The sequence below is a fragment of the Poecile atricapillus genome, chromosome 2, assembly GCF_030490865.1.
Source record: "Poecile atricapillus isolate bPoeAtr1 chromosome 2, bPoeAtr1.hap1, whole genome shotgun sequence".
NCBI lineage: Eukaryota > Metazoa > Chordata > Aves > Passeriformes > Paridae > Poecile > Poecile atricapillus.
The window spans coordinates 134,368,965-134,389,715 of record NC_081250.1 but is presented as its reverse complement, the minus strand read 5'-3'; the positions used below and the strand labels follow the sequence as shown (position 1 = coordinate 134,389,715).

The following is a 20,751-nucleotide window of genomic DNA, read 5'->3' as shown; positions in this document are numbered from 1 at the left end:
CTGTGTTATAACTTAGTTTATTATGTCCTTCCATGCGTTGGTGTTTATTTTGACAAACTCATTCAAATTTAAATTCATTGCCACCAAAAAGATCCTCAGCAGAGAAAATACAAGTTATACATTTTCATGTTGTTTGATGTTGATTGCTTTATATTTTTCAGGAAAGGTGGTTTATGGGGAGCCTATTGCTGCAAGTCTTGGCACTGATGGCACCAACTACTGGAATAAAGACTGGGCTCATGCTGCAGCATATGTGATGGGACCCCCACTGAGGCCAGATCCATCTACTCCTGGCTTCCTCATGAACTTACTGGCCAAGTAAGCAGATGAACAAACCTGTGACCGCTGATGCACAAATGCACAGCAAATTTTGTCAGGAGTACATAATAGCAGGCTGATGCTCTGGAAATTTTCTAAGTACAGAATGTTACATCATGAGAAAGGAGAAATGGAAGGTGACATCACAGATGAAAAAAAAAACCCTCTGTTTTCATATTTAATTTCTCTGAACTCTTATGGCCTTCTGTCCACATTTGTTTTTATTCAGTAAGTCTTGCCTTGTTCATACTGCAGCAAAAATTGTAACATGACCAGGAAGACAGTAAGGCTCTAAGTCAGTGGGAAATGTGTAAAAGCTGAGGTCATTTTCTGGGATTTTCTGGGATTTGTTGTCAGCTGCCTTTTTCACTTGAAATTCAAATACTGCATGAAAACTAAGCCTGCTAACTTCTGAAGGTACATATAAGGTATCCACTTCATAACATCTACTTCAGAACAAAGTAGAAAAAGAAGTATCTTTCAAATACCTTCACTTAACAATATGTTGTTTGCTGGTGTTTCATTACCAATAAAGGTTAACCCCACAAAGAGCCTGTAAAGGTGTGCCTGAACACTGGCTAAGTGTTGTGCAGATCCGTAGTAATTTCTGAGGTCATATGGAGTGACACAGACTAAAATTGCCCAAAGTGAGGATGAAACCAAGCTGCTTGCTCTGGGCAAAGTGGACAGTCCTCCATTTGTGGGACATCTTTGACATATCCAGAGCAAAAGTGTCAATGTTGGTGCTTGTTTTCATCTGAGGGGTTTCTGAAGAGGAAACTGCCTCTTAGGGCAACTGGCTGTTACTGTGGAGCCAGTCTTGGAGGGTGGGACTGAAGGCAGGCCGGAAGGGCATATCAGTTTTTGTCTTGAAGGATGGATGTGTTGATCTACCCAGCCTTACAACAGGTTTTCCTCTGTGGTACTATCTGGTTCATGCTCTGATTCATAATGAACTTTGTTTCTCTGCAGTGGTGACCTATCTGTGACAGGGACTGACAGTTGCACCTTTGACATATGCCAGAAAGCTCTGGGCAAAGATGACTTCACAAAAATCCCTAATGGAGTGAATGGTGTGGAGGATAGGATGTCAGTCATATGGGAAAAAGGCGTTGTAAGTATATGAAGTTGTCCAAACATAGAGGTTTTGATTTCTCCAACAAAACATAATCTCTCAGCAGGTATTAACTCTTCAGTTTTATCAAGTGTGTTTATCATAGGATAAGTAATTTGACTGAAAACTATAACAGTCCTTATTAGCTCTCCCTTTATGCTCCTGGAAGATGGAAGAAGATACTTGATGTTTGAAATATTTCACTGAAGAATCATTTCTATTGTTTAGCAGTAAGGGATTGATGTTGTTTCAGTGGTACTGCAAGTATATTTCCTTGAAGCACTTTTTTCAGCTCGTGAAATGAAAATAAAAGGAAAAAGATGCCCACAGCTTCAACTCTATCAGTTGTGTATTTTTTCCTCTTTGATCTCTCTCAAACTCAGCCATTGGAGGAGTTTACACAGTGGTATGCCTATCAACTTCTAATTTATGTTTTAAAACATGCTTCTCTAATGTGTGGTTCAGTCATGTGACAAGACAAAATGAGCACCTTCAAGTTCCATTGACTTCAGATTCTCAGTGCCAACACAAGAATGGTCAGTGCTTCTCAGATAATGTCTGCTGTGGAGGGAGCTAAGGAAATCTCTCGAGGAGTCTGCTGCATACTAGGTCTTATGATTGCTCTGGCTAATGCAAAACTGTTACATTCTGGAAGCTCTAGGTCTATTTAAGTTCTCTTGCAGTAGTGAAGTTATGTTGATAATGCACTGTGAAGCATATTCATTTGTCACAGTATAATTACCTACCTCACACACTTGTTAAGAATGTGGTTCATGATGTCCCTTGTTTATCTATATTTGGGATTCAGCTCCAGTTGGGATGTACAAAACACACACACTTGTGTCTACACTCACCTGTGGCACAGCTCACCTGAGATTTCTTATGGGGTAAAGAGAAATCTAGCTTGTGGTTCGTATAAAACTGAGACATGAATGTGTTCATCAGCGCTGCTTTTGAACAGTGCATCCTGTTGGGCATGATAATTTTTTAAAATTTCTTCAACTGATAATATTTTTCACTTGTAAAACATTACACAGCTGTGTGAGTTTGTCTGAACACCTTTCCTCCCTTCCCACACATCATTACTTAGAAGAGCAGTGTTCACCATTTTCATTACACTTTTCATCTCAGATGACTGCTCACAGGCCACTATAAACATGTTTTTATGACATTCTGATTCCTAGACTGACCTGTGCACAATACTATTGCTAGTGTAGGTGGCTTTCCAAGCAAACAACGGTCACAGAAGCTGGATTAAATTAGTTGCACAGCATCCCCAAGATGTCCAAAGACACATGTATATCCACTGTTATTTGCTATTTTGCTGAAATGTCGCATCAGCAGATCTGTTTCTTATACTACTTGATTGCAGCATTTACTGATCACTGCTATACTCCGTGTCACTGCTAAAGAAATTTGCAAATCAGTTTTCCGATATTACACATTGTACCTTGCCTTGTTATCACTTTCTGGGCTCCCCTTAATACTCTGTCACCATTTTCCAGACCCAGGATACTCGAGAGCAGTTCCGTTTCCTGAGGAAATTTCTGAACAGGACCACAGATTTAAAGACAGCTAAAAAATTTTATTTCAGTAGACTCATGGCTGAATCCACAGAGTGTTTGGTTTAAAGTTGTCTTTTTTTCCTCTTTGCTGTAGGATAAAGTAAGATAAAATAATTGTATTTAGTGCAAGTACATTGCATTATGGGCATCCGAGACAAATAGTTAATTTTACTCCTGAAATGTTCAGTATGATGTTTTTAAAAAATTGATGTGATGTCACTCATCCTAATTTTTCAACCAGAAGAGCAATTTTTCATTCCTTGTTTAAAAAAGTAATGAGTTTGCTTTTGTGTACTCTTTTGCAGCACAGTGGAAAAATGGATGAAAACAGATTTGTAGCTGTTACCAGCACAAATGCAGCAAAAATCTTTAACCTTTACCCAAAGAAGGGCAGAATTGCAGTGGGCTCTGATGCTGACATTGTAATTTGGGATCCTAAAGCTACAAGGTATGTACGAGAAGTTATTCCCCCCCACCCCCCATCCAGCCTTCCTGCAGGGAAAAAACATCACAAAGCCATTGTACAACAATAAGCCTTTGGGTGAGGTTTTGGTAGTTTTAAATAGCACCTCATGTGAATTAATTAAAGGGTTTTGTCTCCCACAATAGCATGTGTAAGGAGAGCTCTTTGATCTCTAGGTGGATTAAAAAGCATTCTCTCTGATTGCTGACTAAGTGCAAAAATTAAAAAGTCTGTACATTATGCAACCAGGGCTTGGTATCCTAAGAGTAAAAATAACTCCTTTGGGATTTTAGAGCAACTCTTTTTAGTGCTGGAGTATGTCTGAATTCCTCCACTGCAAAGGGCAGGGAAAAGAGCCTGTTGCAGCATGACCCATTACACACTTGTGTTTTGAACTAAGAGCCACTTCAAACATGTTCAAGGTGGATTGAACTTCTGAAGCTCAACCCATTTATGCTTATATGTAAAGATTTTCTGATTGTGTGCACAGTAATTCTGCTAGAATAGAGTTTTTTGCACCGACAGATGCACAAACAGTGTCCTGGTGTCTCACCCTGCATGACTTGATACCATGGTACATTTATTTGGGTCTATTTAGGCATGAAATGCCTTTCTAGGAGCCTCAACTCACGCAGAGTACTGTGCATTACAGCTGATTCCTGTCCTCAGGTGTATTCACACCATCAGCCAACTCCAGAATCAGGACTCTATAAGGAATTATGTCTTGAGTCTTGCTCTGGCTCTTGTGCCCATCCTGGTCTTGTTCAAACTGCCTGGAAATGGTCTGGGAGCTGTCTGCCACAGAGCCAGATCAGCTGGGGAGTGGTCTCTGAGCTGAGATGCCTACTGTGAGCTCTGTGAGTGCATCTCCACTGTTCCAGTGCTCTGCAGGTAACTTAAGTCTGCAGGAACTTTAACAGGCAAGCCAACCTCTGACCTCCCGTGCACACAGCAGCAGCAGCAGGTCAGGAAGTGCCCTGGGCTGACAGTTTTCTTCATGGACTCAGCTCTAGTGAGCAGTGTGACCATACAACTCTGCTTCCAGCCTTTGATTTTTGAAAAGAAAAAAGTTGAATACTCAGCTCATGGTATAGGAAAGTTCTGAAACGTAACTGGACATGTCTGATTTCAGTAGCCAAATAGATAATGTGCTATACCCACTCTGCCCAATCCTAGATTTACCTTACGCCAACAAAAGTATTTTGACCAATCTTCTGGTTTTTTGATTTTTGATATGTAATTCTCACTCATTTCAGTATATTAGTGAGTACCACAAAGATGCAAAAGTGTGAAGTCTTCTGTGTTTTAAGCTACAACATTTGAGGATATGGAGGTTCCTATTCAGAAGTCCCACAAAAAAACTGACAGCACCAGCAAAAGAAGTTTCAGGAGTGTCAACAATCCAAATAAATATAGAAGCCTGCCCAGTGCTGGGTCAGGGAGATTTTCATGTGCTTTATGCCTTCTGGGATGTTGAGCAAGCATATTTTGAGATACCAGCACTGAGCTGTTTCAGGACAGTGAAGCTATGAACTCTGATTTAAAAAAAAACCCTGAAGGATTGTTTTCTGAACTCTCTTCTGCTCTGCCTGGGGACAAATGAATCTAGAAGAATAACAGGCTTCTGACAATGTTCTCAAGGTGCTTTGTCAGCTCCTGTAATCATTTATCTTTTTGCCTCTCAAACATTCCTTCTGCATCCCTTCACTCTCTCCTGAGTGCTCTAATTGCCTTTTCACCCACTGCAGCTGTGAAGGTGCAGTTTTTCTTTAAGCATTTTTTAAACATTTAAACTGTATCTTCTTACTGAGCAAGCTTATTTGAAGTTCAGCCAATATTTTCTTCCTGATCTGGTACTGTTCCCATTGTTTATCCATTTGGGTTTGCTGGGAACAGTTTGTCTGCAGTTACAATTTTGTGAACAATATGAAAAAGTATAAAAAAATCTCACTGGAACTTGCCTATTAATTTCACTACAAATCCTGAAGAGGGCATAAACAGCCCAGCAGAAAAAAGGGATCTAGCTAACGGATTTCAGCCATTTAAGATGTTACACAAGGCACAGCCTCGTGTGCTTTGTTGATTATGGGGAGTGATTTTAATTTTCACAATAGGCTTGTTCCTGTTTCTTGCTAAGCTCTTCCTCTTTTGTACATGACTTTTTTTCTTGTTTGCAACCATAAGTCTCGCAAGAGGGAAATGCAATTCTTCAGTTCTGGTTTGAGTTTTTTTTGCAGTAATCTTGAAATTCTGATTGATACCAGCCTAATGAGTTAGACAATTGCTGAAGTAATGCTGTGAGGAACTGATCTTATCACAATCTGTCAGAGGAAGCCTATACAGAAGATTCTAGAGTCATTTAGAAAGGTAGTGCAGCACTGTAGTACAAAAACTTGTATCCCTACAAAATGAGCTGCATTTCCCTGCCCACATCATTGCACAACAATGCGTTGGGTGCTATCTGAGCATTCAGGATTTTCTCTTTCTAGGTTACAAAACCCTAGTGAATTCAACGTGATGGCTCTGCAAGCTGCGAGCAATTGCAATTTAAGGTTCTGCTTCCAGCACTCTGCTGCTCTAGCTGAGGCTTTCCTTTTAAGTATCAGTTTCATTGACTGGCCTATTTCTGTAGCATTTTCTGATAATTTCTGCAGAAAACATTATATCAAAAATTACCAGATTTGCTACTGTGTTTGAAGCATCTGAATATTGGTTTTAACAGGTCTGCATGACAGCAAGCATTATTTGGAAGAAACATTAAATGTATAAATTGGTTAGAAACTGCATTACAAAAGATGGGTCGTGAGTCCTGCCAAAGAAGGTCTTTTCGTTAACTTCCTTACACTTATTCCATTCATTAAAGGCCACAAAAATACAAAAGGGATCTGTTGGTTTCTTGCAAGCCACGTGCTACCAAATACCATATTGCAGACCTCAACACCCTCAGCATCCCAAGTACAGTCTGTGCAAGCAGGATTGTTGTGTGAAAACTCCTTGGGAAAATGCATGTAGGCAGCAAATGTGTACTCACTGTACCATCTTATTTTAATCTGTGCTTTGATCAAGACTGTTCACTGGCTTCTTTCAGCTGCACACAAATAATACAAAAGCCCCAAGTCTGTGAAATAAAAGCAATTGTAAAGACTTTTTCAGGAGGAGAGAGCAGAATAAGTAAGGGAAAGGGAATTTCACCTGTCAGCAAGTCAGTGTCCTCTATAAGTGATGCCTTTAGCTATTTGAAAGCAAGCAAGAGTGTAAAATCTCTAGGGTTTGTTTCAGAAATGCTCAGCAAGGAATCTAAATATTGCAATACCCAATTCAGGCAGTGAAAAGAGCTGAGCATCCCTTGTAAAGTAAAGGCAGAAGGACCTAAAGATCTCATAAAGAGACATCCAGCTCCCATCCCATCCAGCAGGTATTAGGGCTCAATTAATTCACTGTAGCCTGTTGGAGCCTTGCAAGTAAACTCTGGATCAGGTCCCAAAGACAAGATCAAACACCCATAAGGATAAGAAACCTGTCTCAAATCGAGTTTAACTTTCTAAGTCCAGCCACTTCATTATAACAACATGCAAATTGGGAAGCCACACTCCCCAGGGTTTTTCCCTCATTAAATATAGCTGAGAAGTTAGATACTTCTGACTGCAAAGGCAGAGCTGGCTCTGCAGGTAGCACCCTACTCTCTGGGCTTTGCTGGAGCGCCCCACATGTGCTGGTGGAGCTGGGCTCAAGCCCTGAGCAGGGCAGTAGTACCAGTGCCAGCCCCAGCACAGAGTGGGGCCCCTGAGCAGCAGGAAAAGTGGGAAGCCTGAGGTGAGGACAGGAGGGAGGAAAAGGACAGGGCACTCTGTAATCTACCTGCCTGATGTGACAGAGGAAGATGCGTTTTCTAGTTTGTTTCTAGTATTTTTGCATTTTAAGGGAAACAGTGACTGGATGTGAATCAGCAAAATGTCAGAGTTCCCCTGTCTGCTGGCCTATGTTCCCTCAATGCCTTTGCTTGCATGTAGATATGTTCATGGCTAAATCTTTTGCATTTGTTAGAACCAAAATCTGCAGCCTATGTCTCTCTCATTTGCAGTCAAGTCTGCAGCTTTAGAGGCTTAACTGGGGACGTTACAACATTTAAGCACTCTGCCAAGTAACTGCCTGTAATATTTAGTAACATAAGAGAGGAAGAAACAAAGATGTTAGCAGAGGATTAGAATAAATAATGCTGCAACTGTCTTACTCTTTTGATGAATGAGCATAATTTTGAATACTGAATATATGGATGACTGCATCTAGTCACAATGAGACAAAATGAAATAATGTGGTGTACAAATATCTATGCATAAGACAAGTATGTTCCGGCATTTTCAGCAGCCCCATGTTCTTTTGCACAAGTGAAAATGGTGTGCCTGCATAAATGTACACTAATTCACCAGAATCCTGCCAAAGATGTCTTATTTCAAATTAAGAAAATGGGGAGAAGGAAACAATAGGCACAAATTAAAATATAGCAAATTTCATTTTAACATGATAAATATTTTTTTTTTTTTCTGTGATGGTGACCAAACACTGGCACAGGTTGCCCCTAGGGACTGTGGATCTCCCTCTTTGGAGGCACTTAAAATCCGATTTAACATGGCCCTGAGAAGCCTCCTTTGACTGATCAGAACAGAGGAATAGATCTCCAGAGATGCTTTCCAACCTCAGCAACACTGGTTCTGTGAACTGTAACAAGATAAGCCTCTCTGAGAGTGCATGATGTACATTTCCCTAGTAACTTTCTGTCTCCAAAATGTCACTTGGTCTCTTTAGAGAAGTGAATCTCAGAAATGTTACCCAAAAAATTAAATCATTCTTAATCTTCCCCTTACATAATTTTGACTTTTCTTCCCTTGTAAACACTTCAAGATCTTCTACAGTCATTGAATAGACTAATTTGTGTTAATCTCTTTTTGCATGTTTTTCTGCAAGCTAATTTCTCGTTACCATTTCTCTCCAGCCCACAGTTTTTCACAAGTGTTCACTTCCATCCTGTATCAGCTTGGAACAATTAGTAGGACCAGACTAGATGAGATTGTTGACAAATGAGCTACTTACCATAATAAAACCATTATTTTGCTGTCAATCTGTACCCCCCCCCCCCTTAAAATTATGAGTTTTAGGAGATATGATTGCATGAAATAAAGATCCCGTTTCTTCAGATAAGTCACTTTGATGTGAAGTTCCCAAACATTAACTTCTTGCATCTGTTTTTATCTACAAATCTTCTCAATTCATATAACTACTCAAAAGTAATGCTTATTGAAGATGTTTTTAAGAGACTAGGAACATAACTTTACAAATTGTTGCCTGCATATGTTTGCATATGCAGTTATTGCAGTTCCTTAATATAAAGTAGGCCATGAGATTTTTAACCCACATTATAAGCTTATAGCTAGCATTTTCACACACAGATTTTAAGACTTTTGTATTTTTCATCTATTTTCTTTTCCCTGTTATTTGCTTTTCCTTTTAAAAAAGCTCTTAATTATCATTATAAATGAGTGGTGACTCAGAAAACACTGAAGGTGAAAGATTTATTTCTTCTAGATTTTAGAAAAGCAGGTTACAGAGTTCAAAGGCATCTGAAAATGATGGGAAGAGGCAACTCTTGCAGGCTGATACTGTCCTGAGTAAAGCTGAAAAGCTCTGAGATACTGCAATATAAGCACTGAGAGAAGTTTCTTACAGCTCAACTGCTCTTTCCTATATAAGGTGGTTTTCTATGGTAGCTGTCAACAAAGCAGCTGTTTTCAATTACAGACTTTATTACTAAGTTTTAAATTAGGTAATTAATTAATTGTAGAATAGGTGCCCTCCCTTAACTGAGACATTGAACAGCTATTCTTGTTTAAGTGCTGTCATCTACAGTGCTCCTTCATATTCCTGTATCTGAAATTTTTAAATAAATCTGACTGAGGTATGTTGCTATTTCTATTGAATGTAATTAAATTCTTCATTTGCTTGCTTATGTAACCTTAAAAATTAAAGGGACAATCGTTATTGTAGTCAAAGTTTTGGTTCTAGAGCTGATGTAGCTTCATGTCCTATGCATTACAAAAGGTGTAAGATCACTCTAATGTCTAATGGTTTCCCTTCATCCATGTCCCCCTCCTGCCCAGCCGTAACTCACTGTTTACTGTTTCAATCTCTGGGTGAAGCATAGACATGTTTGTTGAGATGAAAACTGCTGCCTCTAACTCCTTAACAGTTTTAGGTCATAACTTGAGCTGACTACCTGTGAATTTCACCCTATGTCTTGCTGCATTAGTCTAAGCTGCTGCTCTTTCCAAGTTTCAAGCTGCAGTCTGTAGTTTACTTAGTTACAATACTCTAGGAGCGCCTGTAAAGTCCTTTCTCATGTAGAGCATAAATAAATACAGTACTCCTTGTCACTGAATCCTCGCACAGAGCAAATCTGTCAGTTGCTCTTTGACTCTACATTAGTTGGACAGAGTATTGTGGTGAAAAAAGACAATTTCAGAAGCACGTCTTCCTCTTTGGTACTAGAGGAATGGCAATGTGTATATTAATGGCTTCAAATCACTTTGCAAGCCAGGTGTATCCAAAGCAGCTGAAGCGAGCTGGAAACACTGATGTGAGTAAGAACAATATAGGCACCTGATGTCTTTGGACATCTCTTTGTAGAGGAGAATGTTTTTTTAAATGTTGAAGTAATTGTTCTGATCTCAGTCTCTATTGTTGTTTGAAACAAGAGCCACTATAATTTATAACCAGAATTAGAGAATTTTTCCAAATTGTATTTTAAAAATACAATGCAAATTTTTGAACCTGGACTCAGAATCTGTTCTCATGTAAGTAATCTCTTGTGTAAGGTATCACTTAGGATGCTGGAGATGGCTGTTAAGTTGTACCCTACTGTGGTGGCAGTCTTTATTTCTTGGATTATTAGTATGTTGCAACTGTTTTTACCAAATAGCTGAGAGCAAACATCAGAACTTTGCTAAGATGACTGCCACTGAAATTGGTGATACAGCTGTAAATAGTCTGTTGCATAAAGTTGCTGAATTGGGAGCTTCAGACCCAAAAATACCATCTAGTTCTGTTTGTTTGCTTGCTTGCTAGCTATCTGAAACTTTTACTGACATTGGTAATGTCAAAGGGTTAAATCACAGGCAAATTTTGGTGATTTCCATCAGGGAAAATGCACTTCACCTTCAGAAAGGGCAGCATGATCTACAGCTTGTTTCAACAGAAGAGTTATAAATGAATTCTCTTGAGGTTTGTTGTTGAGGCAATCTCTGGAAATGTGTTTTGTCCTGTTGCAAGGTTTAGCTGTACAAATGGATATTATTTTTGAATGTGCCAACTTCCATTCATTCTGTATCTTTAAATGAAGGACATACTTACCTCTGAGGCATGGTTACCTCTAGTGATCCTGTTCATTTAAACAGCTCACATGTTGATGAAGGATCTTGCTTAATTTTCCTGTGTTTCCTCAAATTATCTTCTCCATTTTTCTTTTCATGTCCCTGTGCTACTGTGCAAGTAGGTAGGATTTATATGCAGAGAATCCTAAAGATTATTATATTACAGTTGTTCTTACTGTTCTAGTAATTGGACTCATAAGGGTAATGCAATAAGCTAGAGGACTATGTTCACAAACTCCTAATAGGGCTGTTCTAACAGTCATTGTTGCATTTGTTTGATAGCATTCAATAGGACCAGTGAAAACAAGAGAGGTTTGATTTTTCCCAGTGTGAACCTACAAGGTGATGCTGATATTGGTGAGCAGTCATACACAAGTTTTCTGTCCAAGGTGTGTTGCATAAGTCAAAGTTTTTATTCCTATGGGTAGACTGGTCATAGGTGGTATTTACATATATATAGCCTTTGAAATGTCAGTTACCACCAAGATTTAAATGTAGCCCTTAGCAGAATCAATTACTCTTAGTTCAACAGAATGATATGAAGGAAAAACTAAGTATCCTTCCATGAATTCTTTTTTCCTCTTTATAAGCAATCATTTTGAATATTTAATATGATTATTTTTGAAAATGGCTGTACTTCAAGGAAGATACTGATTTTTTGTGGGTTTATCATTTTGATAAGGATATTGACTAAAGTTTAAAAAAAATCTTCTCTAAATAGATCAATATTTTAATCTATTAATATTTTATATTGCTTTTGACTTTGATAATTCATTTGCAAAAAGATGTAGTCTCTGGAATAATATGAATACATGTATATGGATTATAGTATGTACATGATAGAGTTTTGATTGTGTGAGCACCCATAGTGGGGAAAAAACCTACTGGTAACCAAAAACATGAAGCTTTTTCCTTTTAAGAAACTATAAATGACCAAAAAATGTAAGCTCTCTAAATAATATATATAATCTGTAGCTTGGATACAAGAAGTTAATAAAATAATTAACTGAAATTCAAAGTCTTTTGACCACTGTAGTTACAGTACATAGTAAGGAGCTTGACAGGGAAAATAGACAATAAAGAAAGTATACACAGCCTGGGCTTCCAGATAGTAATGTCAGCTCTAGCACTGGCTCTGCCTTTAAAGTAGCCAGTTAGGGTTGGAAAAATTGTCTAGAAAAATGGAAATCATATAGGAAGAGGTCTATATATACAAAAAGCATTAAAAAGAACATCATTCAAATGATGACCATCAGACTGTTAAAGTCTGAAATTATAATTTACTTAATACCCTTGGAGGAAAGGTATGTAGAAGAGTGATGTCATTATTACTTAGCAGTACTGAGATATTTGGGCTGTCAGTCACTGAATCAATGCAGCTCACATTAAGCATTACCAAAAATCATTACCATCTACTGACTTTCCAGTGAAATGGTCTTTGTGTTATTTGTGAGACTCAGTCTTTGAAACATTGCAGCCATGCTTTTCAAACTTGAAATTGCAAGTCATTCCAGCTAAAAGGTCAGACCTTTTCTGATTGAATTGTGCATAGATATTTGCTTGACAAGGCAAAATGAAATCATGTTATCCAAAGAAAATATTACAACCTGATTTTTTTTTTTCCTCTAATCTCTTTTGTAGTGGAAAATTTTGCATTTAAAGGCTGCTGAGTTCTGTCCTTTTGACTCCCTCTTCATTCTTTTGAAATGCAATTACTGTTCAATGAAATGTTATTGCGCTATCCTATTTTTACAGCTGCTCTATGATCTACTGTATACAATGTCATAGTTATATAATGTTGCTAAATTTTCTTCCTGTATCAGTTTATCAAAATTTTATAATGAAGTAAAATGCAAGGATCATAGTAATTTTGTGTGTTGTTTTGTAAACACAGGACAATATCTGCAAAGACACATCACCAGGCAAATAACTTCAATATATTTGAAGGAATGGTCTGCCATGGAGTTCCAGTTGTGACAGTTTCAAGAGGCAAAGTGGTTTATGAAGGTGGAGTTTTCAATGTCACAGCAGGAGAAGGCAAATATGTCTCCCGTCCACCATTCCCTCCATATGTCTACAAACGAGTCAGGCAGCGGGAACAGGTTAATTAAACTAATAAATCTCTGTAATGCCTTGTACAACATGAGGATAACTAGCTCTTGGGAAGAGAAGTTTGGGGATTCAATGGTAATTTTCCTTACTAATCAAAATATGCCAAGGTGGGAAGAAATGAAATGAAGGACTCAATTTCTATTGCTCTTTATCTTACAGAAAAATATTATAGATTAGTTTCTGCTCTTACAGTAGTCTGTACAGCTCATGAACCAAGCCTCAGTACTTTTAAAAAGAAACATGTCCTAATTGCAGTAAAAGTGGACAAAGTTTTGCTTCTGAATAATCTGACATTTCATCACTGATTTCAACAAAAATCACAGGGCTTAAATTTCATATCAGGAAGAAATCTTGCACCAAGGAAGAAATAAAAAATTTTATAATTCTTTAATGGATCAGATACTTTGAGCTAAACCCTGCAGATGCTGAACATTTTTTATTGTGTTCCAGCAAGAATGTGTTAAAAACAGAACATGTGAAAAGGGCACTGCTGGGTCAAGCAAGATAGCTCTGTTCAAGCTTTTGTTCTCTTCTGTTTTTGAAATAGAAATATTTCAAATATATAAGGATTAGATTTTCAGTGCATATTTACCGTGCAAGCATTTATGATGCTGTTACCTCTTTAGTTTACTGTGAATAGGATTTTCAAAAAAACACTGAATAAATACATTTTAAATCACCACCTGAATCAGTGGGATTCACTGCAGGATCTAAAAGCTGTATCAGATTAGCATCCATGTGAAATAAGGCCCAGTAAAATGCCCCCAAGATAATTCTGTATATGGACTGAGAAGAGCCTGTAAAAGTGGCTGAATGACACTTTCCTCCAAAGACAACAATTTCACAGGATGCAGTGACCTTCCTGCACATAATACAGTATCAAAACTAATGTAAACTGAAATGTATAAGACATTTGATAATTGCACAGTTCTGAAAAACTTTCATGAACATAGTGGTTTCCACTTCCCATCAAAGCTTGAGAATTTTCTCTCAACCCAAATATAAATTGTAGCATATCCTCAGAAGTGGTTTTTCAACCAGCTCAGCCTCATGTAGCCAGCAGCTGGAATAGTGAGTAATAGATATCCACACAAGGCAGAATTTGCTTTGTGTCATTGATATTTATTTGCCTCTCTTACCTGATGTATTAAAAATATCACTGGAAAATGTGAATACCCTAACAAATAGAAGATTCTATGAAATGAGGTGGAACATGTTTCTTTAAAAAATGGATTTAGAGTTCTATTGTTACAGTGTTTAACAGATTTAGCTGCCCAGCTCCTGATGAAAGCTGAGAACTGAACAGTTTAATCCCAGTGCAAGGGATCTTTTCCAGAGAGAAGTTAGATGAAAGTATTGGGATGCATTTCATAGAAAGACAGATTATCATAGGACTTCTATTTCAATTTCATTCAATTAGTAATTGCAAGAGAAGACAAAATAGTGAAAGATTTAAAATATTTTATTGCAGGTATGTCAACCTGTTCCTGTCAAGAGGACACCATACACAGGCACGGTCTCAGGAGCATCCATCACACAAAAATAACAGGCTCATTCCCCAGTTTTGGCTGCTGCAGGTAACCTCCTCTTTTGGTTTGTGAAAACTACTTAATGCTTCTCCGAAACTTCAAGAAAACAGAAGAGTTGCTGGCTGTCTATCTGGTGATAGGCTTGTTTCAAATAAGCCCTCACAGAAGCTGAGTTGTCTTGGTATCTGTAAATACAACAAAAAAATGTGGCAACTCAGGCATGGAGAACCTCATTTTGATTGGAACCTTATTTTAAAAGTTCAGTTGAAAGAAACTGATGAGGTTTAGCTGCTAGACTGAGGCATTGGTATGAAGGCCTACACAAAACCTGAGTTCAGTTAGCAACAGGAGCACAAAACGAAGCATGACTATTTGACTTGCAAATTTACAGGAAAAAACTAAAAAAAAAACCAACAAATCAGCTTGATGTAAAAAACTAAATTTGTTAGTGTCCCTGTGTTACAGACAATAACCCCCCAAAAAATGTGCTGTTTGGGTTAAGCTGACAGATTTGTTTTGCAAAAACAAAATCTGTCTTTGTGAAAAAGAAAGCTCCAGGGAGACTTTAGAGCAGCCTTTCAGTACTTAAAGGAGGCCTATAAGAGATGTCAAGAGGGAATTTTTTTTTACATGGGCATGGAGTAGTAGGACAAGGTAGAATGGCTTTACAGTGAAAGAGAGAGTAGGTTTAGATTAGATATTAGGAAGAAATTCTTTACTGTGAAGTTGGTAAGGAACTGGCATGGGTTATCCAGAGAACTTGTGGATGTCCCATCTCTGGAAGTGTTCAAGGCCAAGCTGGATGAGGATCTGAGCAGCCTTCCTAATGGAAGGCATCCCTGTCCATGGCAGAGGGGATGGAACTAGATGATCTTTAAGGTTCCTTCCAACCCATGCCATTCTGTGATTCCACAAATAAAGTTGCTTCAGCCAGTGCCAGCAGTGTTTGAACTGGTGTGAACTCATCACTGCTAACAGGAGTAACAGCCAGCATCTCCCCTTCCCTCCTCTCCAGTGTTCACAGTGTGTAACTTGGTTATTGACAGCCCTCATATATGCCCTGGTGCTTGGCAGATCTTTCTGTGAGCAGAAACCAATTAGTTTTGTCTTCTGGGTTAGTTTTCTGTTGCCTTGGTGAGTTGAAGAGTCTCTGAGAAGAATCAAGCAAAGATCAATGCAGTGCAGCATGTGAGTGGGGTGAGGCAGCTGGGGACAAGGACTAGTGACAGCACCTCGCTCTTTAACTGTTTAACAAGCAGAGGAAATGCTTCAGGAAAAGGTAAAAACTAGGCAAGTCCTTCAGCAAGCACAGTTGAGCCATGCTGCTGCTGTGTGCCAGCTGCAGCTGGAATGTTGTCTGCTACAGCAGGGGAGTTGATTACTATCAACTGGGGGGAACGGTGAGTTACAGGCAGCATGCCAAAATCCAAGCTGATGTTTTGGGTGCACATGTGTACCAACAATGAGATCAGCTAGTTTGAGAAATGATTTCCCAATAGGTGAACAGAAAGCCCCAGTTTGCACCTCACATAAAATGAGTCTGTTCTTAGTGCTAATTAATATGGGACAGGAACAAACCTGCTATGGTAGGAGGGTGAAATTAGCTTTTCCACATTTCATGGTATCATTCCTTTAAAGCTACCTTAGAGTGAACCTCATCCAGGCATCAGTAGCAGCAACAGAGCGTAGTCTCCTATTTGTTTTCCTCTGTCCTAAGGGAAAAGCTTTTCTAATAGAGAGGACTAAAGGCCAAAGCTTCAGTAGAGTGAGGGAGCAGTAATAATTCTTTCTAGCTCTTAGCACTGCTTCTCCATTATTACCTCTGAGTGACAAATTGCAAAGAAGAGATTTTCTTTTGAAAGATATCATATTGTCTTTTTCTTCTCTGTAGATAAAAGCAAATGAAAATGACCTTTCTGCCCCCACCAGCAGTTCCTTCTGGGTCCAGCAATCAATCCACAATCAAGTTATCAAGAACCAACATGAAACAACAGTAACCACTGAGCATTATACTTGGTTTCCTACATAAAATTGTCATTGAAATTTATCCTTGAAAAGACTTTTTCTGTAAGAATTGGAAAATTCTTTTTAGAAAACAGAGTAATAATAAAAAAAACCCCTGGAATTATAATGTGGCAAGAGTTCTGTACATTCTTAAAAGTATGTAAGTTTTGGGATGGTATTTCTTAATGTTTATCTTTAGAAGGTATCAGCTACCCAATAATGTAAAAGCAATGAACAATGGTGTTTAAGAACAATTTTTAAACTCGTGCTCTGTTGGGTCCCAGGAGATGAATCCTAATTCTCTAATTGTATGTGTTAGGAAGATCTCTATCGTGCTTGACAATGCAGAGAATTCTGAGAAAAGATGCTGAATTTTATTTTTTAAATTTTTCCTATCTGGAAGGGGTCAGTACAAAAATCCACTGATTCAGGAGAGCACTCACTATTTTGGAGCTGCTGTCACATCTCCATGTCAGTGTCTTTAAAGAACTTTATATATTTTGTCCCTGCCAACTGCACCACCAAGCTTGTTTTGGTGGGTTCAGCTATTTCCTTTGTTGTATCCTAGGCAAACCTATGCCAACCATACCTGTGAATTCAGCTACACTAACAGTTTGTTCCTTGGTTTTATGGAGAGACACACACCCATCACCTGAAGGCTTACAAAGTGAAATCACCAGAGCAAAACCATAATGCATTAATGTCAAAAAACCTTTTCAACTGAAAATGTGAGGGTTTTCCCAATATAACTAATACTTTGTTTTTTATAGGATAGGATTCCTAATTTTAAAAAATCTCTTTTGCTCTATTTGTTTAATTTCCATTTTCAGAGGTTGTTGTACTTCAGAAGCCTTATTCTGCTACCGTGTCTAGACAAATTTTGATTTGGAGAACCTGAATGTTATTTGAAGTTGTATTTTCATATGTAATAGCTCTTCTTTTCAAGCAGCTGTTGCTGGGAAAAATTTAAGACAGTGTCATGGTTTAACCCAGCTGGCAGCTACGTACCACACAGACATTTGCTCAATTTCCCCCCTCCCCCAGTTAGATGGGAAAGAGAAATAAAAGAGTAAAAATTGGAAAACTCTTAGTCTGGGATAAAGACAATTTAATAGGTAAAGTAAGAGCCATGCACAAACGCAAAGCAAGAAATTCACTCCCCATTGTCAGGCAGGTGTTTGGGCATCCCCAGGAAAGCACTCTGAATGCTCCCCCTGCTTCTTCCCCCAGTTTTACATGCTGAGCATGAGCATATGGTCTAGGGTGTTCCTGGCATCAGCTGAGCTGTTCTGGCCGTGTCCCATCCCATCTCCTTGTACATGTCCAGCCCTCTTGCTGATGGGATGGGGTGAAAAACAGAAAAGGCTTTGATGCTGTTTAAGCATTGCTCATTGATAATGAAAATATCCTTAAATTATCAATTCTGTTTCCAGCACAAATCCAAAGCATAACCCCACACTGGCCACTGCGAAGAAAATTAACTCTACCCCAGCCAAAAACATGACCTGGAGCACTGGAAGGAGCACTGACTGAATTCTGAGCACTTCTGAATTCGTTCCACAATCTTATCCCTGAGCTATCACTTGCTCATTACATCCTTAAATTGTTGCTCTGTCTGTTCTGTAACTGTTGTGCTAAGACAACAGCTGCCACACACCAGGTTGGAAAGGTGGTTTAGAGATGACTTCTGCAACCCATACAGTTGTCTTGAGCCTTTTGTGGGAAAGTGAGACAATAATTGTTTTCCCAGGTGTTTAAATCCTATATCATTTAGCCATAATCCTCAGGCTTCTCCACCACCTACTGAGAAAAAGGTTTGCTTGCTTTGACACCTCCTTCAATCTGTTGGTCACTGATTGCTTTGAGCAGTGATACTGCTGCATTAAAACCCTTTTTATCTGGAGCAATGTCTGTGCAGGGAAGCCAAGGAACTGCTTTGTCAAGGCTAAAACACAGAAATGCTAAATCCTTTATTTGCTTAGCACTTCTCCTTGGAATGCTACTGGTTTCCACCTCTTTCCTGTATGGAAAGGTTGAAGATTCAAACAGTTTGTTAAAGAAAGGAAATAATTCAGTTAGCCATATTTTCATCTTTCTCCTCACCCAGACAGAAACTTGTGATCTTTAGTACTCCATTCTCCCCGGTGCTGTGGATTCCAGTCAGGAGCAGAAAAGCAATTTGGGAGATCTGATCCCTGCATGCACAGTACTTCTTTTTTGCCAGAGAAAGCCTCATATAGCCAGTATATGATTATACTAATAAACAATAACATGTTTATTGCTGGCACTCGTGAACCCAGGGCTGTAGCAAACACGCCCGCAGCGCTTCTCTCTCCAGCCTGAAGCTCCGGGGCTGGATCTCTGCAGAGCAGCGATCCTGCGGCTGCGGCGGGCCACTGGAGGGCAGGGCAGGTATGATGTATCGGCACTGAAACGAGGAGGGAGGCACTGCCGTGCACAGCAGCACCCGTGAGACATGCTCACATTTGACATCTGTACCCCTAAAGTGGACAGTGGACCCTGTTTTCAGGCTTTATTTCATCACAAGTACAGAGTGATCCTTTGAGCCTTACTCTCCACTTTTGTGATGTAAAACAGAACTAGAGGAAAAGCTTTGATTATTCATTTATTTTTTAATTGCATCTCTGAGCTATTTAAACTGCAATGAAAACGGCGAGTCAATGTGATAATATTGACAGAGCAGGGGTCACGATGACAGCAGTTATATACCCAGTATCCTCTGACCTTGCACACCCAGCTGCTCACATGAAATGCTGTAACAAAACTAGCACAGAGGAAAGAAGTCTTTACCTTGGCTTGGCTTTAGGAGCCAGCCAGGTTTGGGGGTATGGGGTGGTGATAAGGAGATATCCATAAACCCGGTTGCTTAAAGGAAATGTCCTTGTTTGTATTCCACTCCAGGAGGGTGAGGAGCACTAGCATGTCTCTCTGAATTACCTTCACAAAGCAATCCGGTCAGCCTTTCATTAATTTTACAAACCAGATTTGATCCAATTGGAGGATTTTTCACAGTAAATCAAACAGCTCCTCCACTAGTGAAGGACGTTTAAAAAAAGGAAGTTGAGTTCTGCTGTGAGCTTAGGGAAGGGCAGGGATGACTGAGTCAAAAGCCAAATTCGAACTTCTCAGACTTGTTCTTAGTGCTGAATATGTTTCTGACAAGCCCTAGAGATGCATTTAGAGACAAAACCCAATAACATGATATTAATAGATACAAAAAATTTCTATTACACCAACAAATGAATAAAAATCCTTAATTTCAACTGCACCTATGTTCCCTTGTGCTCAGCAGAAAGGAGAGCATTGCATGCTTTAATGGATGAGAAAGAATGATCTTTTGGAGATGAAGAAAACATACTAAAAGAGGAAAGAAGACTATAAATGACAGAAGAAAAGAGCCAAAATAAAATGTAGGAAATCTGAGGAGAGGGTAGGCAAGAAGAGGAACAGAAATAATTGTGGGTGGAACACTGTTGGTGCTTTTTTGTAACTTGTAGACTTTTTTGTTTAAAAAAAAAACAAACAACTGAATCCTGTGGTTGAGGGTTATGGTTAACAGAGAGGCCAAGAAAATAGCTGAACAACTTGCAGAGGAGACAGCTAAGGATAAACAAACTCCAGACTTCCCCTGCTCATAGGACAGGAACAAATGGAAGAAAACAAAAAGAAAATGGGGTCTGGAGAGAATGAAAAGTATGTCTCAGTGTAATGGAGAGTGACAGGCCTGCCTTTTCATCTGTATAGCTGAAGGAATAGGTCTGGTACTGTAAACCAGTAAGTAAGAACTGTCCTACCACTGAGATAAGTGCTCAGAAGCCATGTCTAATGGGTTTTGGGTATCTCCAAGGATGGAGGTTCTGTAACCTCTCTGGGCATCTCATTCCAGTGTTTGACCACCCTCACAGTAAAGAAGATTTCTTGTGTTTCAGTGATCTTCCAGTCAACTACCTGGTTTTTATGTTTGGAAGCAGCTACCAGGGGAAATTGTTCCATCACCTTCCCACAGATTGAGATGAGTCTGCCAAACCTGTAGTTTCTCAGATTTTCCTTCTTACCCTGCTTGAAAATGGGAGTGACATGTTCCAGTCCTCAGTAATCCCTCCTGATCACCATGACCTTTTACAAAAAATCAAGACACCTTTCAGTGACATCAACCAGCACCCTCAATACCCATGGATACCTCCCATCATGTCTTGTGGTGTTT

The 20,751-nt window shown here is 39.1% G+C and overlaps 1 protein-coding gene across 2 annotated transcripts in view; it reads left to right on the top strand.

Annotated features, from left to right (window-relative positions):
• DPYS (dihydropyrimidinase) overlaps positions 1-17,550 on the top strand; it is a 30,178-nt gene extending 12,628 nt beyond the window's left edge. The window contains exons 5-10 of one of the 2 annotated variants that reach the window (XM_058833192.1): positions 162-318; positions 1,291-1,432; positions 3,303-3,445; positions 12,776-12,983; positions 14,465-14,570; positions 16,414-17,550. In XM_058833192.1, coding sequence (XP_058689175.1) covers positions 162-318; positions 1,291-1,432; positions 3,303-3,445; positions 12,776-12,983; positions 14,465-14,539 — 725 coding nt within the window. In that variant the 3' untranslated portion in view covers positions 14,540-14,570; positions 16,414-17,550. Of the gene's footprint in view, positions 1-161; positions 319-1,290; positions 1,433-3,302; positions 3,446-12,775; positions 12,984-14,464; positions 14,575-16,413 lie in introns of those variants that run through there. The other variant, XM_058833194.1, reaches the window with a different exon arrangement.
• Positions 17,551-20,751: the final 3,201 nt, after the last annotated feature.